General features: G+C 36.2%; 1 protein-coding gene across 1 annotated transcript; it reads right to left on the bottom strand.

The window, feature by feature from the left end:
- Positions 1-675: 675 nt before the first annotated feature.
- LOC126885457 (uncharacterized) lies at positions 676-7,859 on the bottom strand. The gene is made up of 2 exons (XM_050652028.1): positions 7,676-7,859; positions 676-4,760 (listed from the first exon to the last, which is right to left on the bottom strand). Exon 2 carries the CDS (start codon positions 4,546-4,548, stop codon positions 676-678), a length of 3,873 nt encoding a protein of 1,290 aa, XP_050507985.1. The 5' UTR covers positions 4,549-4,760; positions 7,676-7,859.

The following is a 7,859-nucleotide window of genomic DNA, read 5'->3' as shown; positions in this document are numbered from 1 at the left end:
AATTTGTTCGATAACTCTAGGTTATCTAATCTTAAAACTAGATATTTTTCCGACTCCTGTTTTATGACAGGCTATCGAAGACTTAAAACTAAATCGGGGGAAAGAAGACCATTAAGTTATCGATTGTCTTAACTTGCAGGCTACATGAGCAACGGCTCCAGAGTTAACTAGAACAGCTCATTAATTTGCCTGTTATATATAGTTATGTGGTCTATAACAGATATCTTTTTAGTGGTCATAACTAAACATCTTTTTTATATGGGCTAATCTTAATAATTATACTTAATTTAGAGATAGTATATACAAAACTAAGATCTATTAGAATTATCATATTATATAAAAACGATGAGTAAGGAAAGGTTGAGAAAGAGGATGTAGTAAAAAGGGTCTGTTCCAAATATTATGTAATAAATAAATAAAGTTTTAAAGAATGGCATGATTCAATCACCTAAATATGCTAGTCATATTGATATAAAATTATGAGTGATTTTAAAAGGTGAAAAGAGCAATATAATAAAAAGTGACTGATTCAGATGTAGGTATCAATATTGTAGTTGTAATAAATAAAGCTTTAAAAATGACTATTCAATTAACATCCATCTTAAAGTCAATCAAATTATCAAGGATAAATGTTAAAATAGGATTGGCTTATTGAAATCTTACTTTGTGTTAAATCTAATCAACGTCCAGCTCAAGATTATCAACTAAATAATGCCCCCAGGGAAGCGTGTCATAAGACTCCGGAAGGTGATTTCTTTTATCATCATTAGGGCTGAGCGCAATCTTGCTTTGTGTTATGGTATAAACATGGTGCTTCTCTGAGCGTATTAGATTCTGTGAGGCGGTCTTTGTTGTAAAGTTATCTAAACACTCGACGTAGTCTTCGAAGCTAATTTTAGTGTTTACAACAGATTTCTTAACCCCCTTCGCCTTCTTTGTCACACCATAATTTTTAATAAGTATTTCAATCTCATCGTCCTCATACTCCTGATCTATCAACTTCCTCCTCAGTTTTTTGATGTCATTATCTGTGATAGCTACCTTGGTCGTGTATAATTTAGATCGGAGCCCTATGTAATCAGTCATAATGCAGCCATTATTCTCATCTTTCATCATACCCAACACCTTCTTGTTAACCTGGGGAATGCCATAAATATTATCTTTAGCATAGTCAGACGTGTCAAAGTGCCGATGACAGTCTGTTTTCATAGCCTCATAGGGATCTTTTTCCCGTATCTCCACGATCACACTATCGGTATCTGTATAGCAGGTCGTAAAGTTCTCACCAAACCTTCTATTTAAATACCCATAGTGAAAATCATATATCGTAGTTTTAGCCAAATCCAGTATACTCATGCCCACATATATTGGTTTATCTAACCATATTTCCGCTCTATTCATCTCGACAGCTACCAAATTTTCATTAAAAATAGTAACATTCTTAAACAATGGACTGCTTATTCGAGCTTCAGCTCCGTAACGACCATCCCATTCAGTAAGCAATTTAATATCAACGCGCTTGCGTACATTTTCCATGGTCTTGCCGAACACAGCATTGTTCATAAGTTTGAAAAGGTTTTTATCAAATTCATTTTTCGCTACCTTCCGGAGATTTGTATTCAAGTCAATGTATGACTTTAACCAAGGAGACTGCTTAAATTTCAGGACTCGGTGAATCTTTTTGAGCACCAATCCGTGAGCTAGCGCTTGCTTCAAGGCCCTGTAATGAATTACGTATCTTTCTTTATCATGAAGGGTAGCCATTAATTTGGTTTGCTCTCGCGGTCGTTTAGGAGGAAGCATAGTTTTAGGGTTCAATGATTGGGGGCAAAACGGAAGATCTTTATGACTATCGTGGATATGTTGGGGGTACGCCAGATCAACCTCAAGAAAGTACCCTTCAGAAGCATCGTCAGCTATGGATAGGACATCAATGTTGGCATCGACCCATTCGAAGCCTCCATATGGAAGGAATTGAGACATTGCCCAGCCATATTGATTATTGACATCGAAATACATCAGATATGAGTCGGGCTTCGATGGATCGTAAGATGTCATATACTTGTTATTAGCGTGGACGCGGCGTTTCGAGCAAACTTGACTCAAACCACCACGAATACCACGCTCCACAAACAAAAACATATCTGGATCTGTTAAAAGCTCCAGTTCCTGTTTTGTGTGCTTAAGCATTGCATCCCACGTGAAGCCGGGAAGAGTAAAGTAATGAGCTGGGTCAAGATTATATGTTTTGAGACAACTGGTTCGAAATTGCTCAAAGACGTCTGCAAGAAGAAGAATGTCCGTTTTCATGTATAAATCGACATAATCCCCGAGAGTGGAACAGGAGAATGAAGACCAGACATCTTGGGCTCTACGATAATGCCGACGGGGACATGGTTTATCTTCAAGTTTATTATAAAAAGACTGAATAGGAGGAAGAGACGTTTCAGTAAATTTTATAAAAGAATCAATATAATCATATGGCATGATTCCTTTCTTAGTTAGGAGATGGAAATTCTCCTCGGGAAGCGAAGTATATTGGGAGCGGAGATTAGGATATTCGGTCAAATATGAAGAGAGCTTATCGAGAGAAGACGCCAAAAATCGAAAACTATCGATAAAACGGAATTTAATTCGAGCATCATTGAGGTGTTTCGTAAAAGAGATATATTTCTCCTTAGTAATAGGAAGAAGATCTACGGGGCCTTTGATGTGAGTAGCAATATCATTAACAATGAAGTGGGCGTCATATCCGCTAAGGTTATGAAATATCACTGGGATAGTGTGAGCATCTTTATAATTAATGTTACACCCTTCATGGGCAGCCCCTCTGTAGTTATGTTCTGGAGTGAGGTGGTTGTGGTCCCGCACTTTCTTATCATCGAGGGAGAAGCGCTGCTCGCAGATATGGCAATGAGTGGCTGTATGAAAATCACTTTCTTGCTGAGATGTCATATCTATATCATATGGGCACATAAACACTGTAGAAACATTCTCAGCAAGCTGATTAAGTTCATCTGCGAACCATTTCATACAATCCTTTCCTCGATATGAGCTATAAAACGAAAGGGTATCATCATATGAACATTTGAAGAAATACCCAACTGCTACAGGAATGTGTTCCTGATGTTTCTTAGGATCTCCTGTACGTTTTAGAGCACTTTCGAGATCTGCGTAAACGGTAAAGGGGGCTTTAATCTTATTCCTGAAATTCTTAAATCTAAGCATTTTACGACTTTGTTCTGGCATTTTGATGGCTGTTTCATTAATTCTTACACAATCGTTGGTGTGGGCTTCTAGCTGTGTAGACGATGAAAATGGTTGTAAACATCTATCACAGTTAACATCTGATCGCCCTTTGCAGCATGGCTTATGAACATTTAACTGTTCCTGTGATCGAAAGTAATGGAGGCAGGTATCGCAGAAATATTTTGTTCCATTACGTTTGCTAAGCTGCTTGGAAAGGAGGCGGGATAGATTTTTTATCCAAACGTAATGATATCTAATCGGACCTTGCTCATCATATGTATCTTGAACAAGAAGAAGATTCACATGTTTATCTTTCTTGTTCTTTGTTAGGAAAGTTGGGAGGGTCGTATAGTTCTTCTTCTCCTTTTTCAAAATGTATACGTTGATCGATATATTATTCTGCTTTTCAAAATTCGGAATCTGTTTGATGGTCATAGGCCACTGAATACCTTTAAGTTTAAATACACTCGAGTAGTGCGGGTAAGATGTCATTAAATCGACATTTTTAGATGTAGGGTATAATGCCGATATGATAGCCCATGCAAAGCATGACTCGTCATCGTTTTTAACATTAATGCACGCCTTCTTTCGTTTTATCTGAGGGAGAAGTTCAATGTATGAGGAGCCAAGCTGTGGTGTAAATTTGTTAATGTTAACCCCCAGGTTAACAACTGCCTTTAGAGCCCATCCAGAATCGCGTTCTTGAAATTCTTCCAAGTCTCTGGAGATGGGCTCCACTACTTTTTTCTCGAACCATTCTTCAATATTAGTATCTCTATAGATGGGGGAATTTGAAGTAGTGAAATACTTGGTTTCATTAAGGATCTTATCTCCGCTGGCTACTTGAAATTCCCCACCAAATACCATATTTACCTTTACTGCCTCATTTTGCTTAAGAGCGTTATGAATTCTACGTTTGAATAGGGCTTTGCAATCTCCCAGGAAACTACCCGGGTCCTTGTGTTTAAGGTTTGATATGACTCCAGTCCGAATTCTCGAATTAAATGCAGATAAAGAGTCATCCCATTGTACCCTTTTGTAAGCAGTCTCCGGTCGACTGTTAAGTCCCGCCCCCTTCTTCTGTTCGGCTTTTAGTTGGTTTCTTAATGTTTTCACCTGTCGCATCTGGGCTTCGAGGTGCTGCTTTTCACCAATCGTCTTTGCAAACCTCATCCTATTATGTATCATTTTAATAGCTTTCCTACACTCTACCAGCCCTTTCTTAACATTATCTTCCTGATAATCATTTCTGATTAAGCCTAAGATGGATGCAATTAACTGAATAAGTTTAGTCAACATGTTTAAAAAAAGCAAATATTCATAGATATATTGCGAATAAAAAGTTTTCAAAAATTTTATGAAAAACCAAAAAATTATCAAAAAATCTGAATCAGAAATTCAACAATTATCAAAAATTAAAAATATTCAAAAAATCAAAAAGGTATCTCTCACCAGAGCACGTCTTAACGATTTCAAACTCACCAGACCACACGTCTGAACGTTAGGAATATCTGAAACAGAATGAAAAAATACCATAATGTAGGGTATTAAATATTCTTTTAGTTGGACGGAAAACTGAATGGTATTATGTTATGCTCAAAAGGCCCCTCAAATGTGTAAATTTGTGCTTGTTCTTCCATAAGAATCAATGTAAAAGTGCTGCATTTAAGACATTTGTTGAACTTGGTTGCATTTTTCCCTACTCATGCCGTGTGTTATACTAGTGAGCTATGACTATGATTCAACGCGGAAAGAACATAAAACTAGATACAGAACAAACGATGAATACAGAACGTTATCGAAAAAATCCGAAAACAGTGCGGAATAACAGTAGCTGGTAACAAAATCTTTATTTTAAGATTTGCTGATAACACTACACTTATAACAGTAAATGAGCAAGAAATGCTGGATCTCCTGCGAAGAGTTAAGTACGGAAGCAATAAAGTTGGTCTGAAAATCAATAAAGCTATGACAAAAATAATGGTAGTCGACAGATTCGACACTATTCAACTGACTAACATGTTACAGGAATACCAGATAGTAAACACATTTGTCTATCTCGGGTCTAGTATAACTAACGATGGTAACTGTGAAGCAGAAGTTCAGAGACATATTGGTATGGCATTTGAATTGATATCTTTGAGATGTGGTGCGGGAGAACAATGATGCGCATACCTTGGACAGCTCATAGGGTAAACGTTTCCATTCTTAACCAACTCGACATTAAAAAGAGACTGTACACAATATGTCTGCAACGAATTCTGCAATTATTCAGTCACGTGGTTCGAAGAGGTGACGATAGTTTGGAAATATTAATCAAGAGGACGATTACCAACTAGATAGTCCGACCAAATTAAGAATTCAGCTGAAAACTCATTCCGCGAAGTTCTTAGAGTAGCTGAAGATAGAGACCAATGAAACAGAATTGTTAGTAATAGTGGAAGAAATCATGATCCTCAGTAATGGGGAAACGATAAGAGAGAGAGAGATGATACATGAAAGTATCAGTACGTTTTAGTTGTCTCAAGTTACTTTGGATGTTTTTTCGTTTAGTTATAAGTTTTCTCTTTAAATCCTTATTCATTGTAGGGCTCGCAACCTCTGAACAGCTTTGAATCAGGTCTCGAACAGGTCTTGAACAGGTCTCGATCAGCTTTGATCAGGTTTGATCAGGTCTCGAACAGCTTTGATCAGGTCTCGAACAGCTTTGATCAGGTCTCGATCAGCTTTGATCAGGTCTCGAACAGGTCTCGATCAGCTTTGATCAGGTTTGATCAGGTCTCGATCAGCTTTGATCAGGTCTCGAACAGGTCTCGATCAGCTTTGATCAGGTTTGATCAGGTCTCGAACAGCTTTGATCAGGTCTCGAACAGCTTTGATCAGGTCTCGATCAGCTTTGATCAGGTCTCGAACAGGTCTTGAACAGGTCTCGAACAGGTTTGATCAGGTCTCGATCAGCTTTGATCAGGTCTCGAACAGGTCTGATCAGGTCTCGAACAGGTCTTGAACAGATCTCGAACAGGTCTTGAACAGGTGTTGAACAGGTGGTGAACAGGTCTGAACAGGTTTCAAACTGGTCTAAATATATCTGTTCGATATCAGAACAGTTATGAAATTATTTAGTGTGTACATGTGTCAAGGAGCTTACTGAAGAGACCAGCGGATACCAACACAATTACTTAAAAAATATGTAACGGAAGGGTGAAGAGAGCATAGACGAAGAAGATGAACACCTTCAAACATATTGGCATCATTCACCAGATATTGATAGAGCTTACGATCCACAGTATGTTTGGCAAACTGATAAATGGATGATGGGCGATAAGGAAATCAAATTTACTCCCAAAAATGATTGGATTAACGATAACAAGTATACAGCTACTTGTGGGCTATATAATTTACTATTTTATAAAAATCCACAAGACTACGACAAAGGACAGCCTTAATTATAAAAAAATATTAGAAGTCACATATATGCATAGAGATTCCAGAGAATATTTAAGACATCAAGCATTCCCGGATAAATTTAATAAACTCATCAAGCCTTTGTTTAAAAATGAGCAACCACATCGTCGAGGCTGCTTTGAAAATGCCAAGAAAAATTAAAAAAAAAAACATCGCAATAGTGATGAACAATCTAATTGACAATTTAAACAGCGCACAGACATAGAATGCGAGACACCATCGTTTAACCGTTATGCCGTTAGGTCCACATGTGAAAATGTTAAAATAAATCGGCTAGGGCATCTAGTTTTTTAATTTCCAACTTTAACAGTGTACTAGTACGAATTTAAATAAAAATAATAAAATAACGCATAGTATTTGTATTACTTACCCAATGCAGCACTAAGATTGACAATTCATTTTTATAAAATAAAATGCAACACGATTACTCTCATACTGTTAAAAATTCATTACTGTCATACTGTTAAATCAGCTATACTTGGTAGTATATTGCTAAAAAGAAGGAATACGGTAGTAGCATAAAAAAGCTACTATTTTTTTAAATAAATCGTAAAATTATTTAAAAATATAAGGACAGATTTATCATACAATTTATAAAAACAAGAAATAAGAAATAAACCATAAAATACTACTATCCTAATGTAGATAGCAATCAAATCCCGTCTCGTTTCTCTCTTATAACAATTAAATGACAAAACAAGACGAAGTACTTGCTACATGTGTCATCAAAAGGCATTATTTTTGAAAATAAAACATAAATCAACAAAAAAATATGAGGACAGGTACATCATACAATTTGTAAAAAACAAGAAATAAAAAATACTTGTAAATCAAATTAGAAATTAGAAATAAACCGTATAATCAAATACCTTTAAAAGAAATAAAATTATATTAATTTGTTATTATGTGCTAAAATAATTGCAGAAAACAAGAAATCTCTACATTTACTAAATACACCTACCTTATAAAAGTATACACACATACACACACACTTCACTGAATTCACTATTTCCTTCGCTCATCTACAATGTTCTTGTTAGATTCTGTCATTTTATACCCTCTCTTATCTCAGCTTAAAATTCTAGAACAAAATAATATATTTATCGTTTTTATTAGTAGAAACCGCATCATAAAACTGATCTTTT

Source organism: Diabrotica virgifera, chromosome 5 (genome assembly GCF_917563875.1).
Source record: "Diabrotica virgifera virgifera chromosome 5, PGI_DIABVI_V3a".
NCBI classification, from domain to species: Eukaryota; Metazoa; Arthropoda; class Insecta; order Coleoptera; family Chrysomelidae; genus Diabrotica; species Diabrotica virgifera.
Note: the sequence above shows the minus strand (reverse complement) of the source record. Positions and strands in the feature narration are given on the sequence as shown.

Bases quoted from the DNA above. Each gene is read 5' to 3' on its own strand.
- LOC126885457 (XM_050652028.1), bottom strand. From the start codon at position 4,548: ATGTTGACTAAACTTATTCAGTTAATTGCATCCATCTTAGGCTTAATC.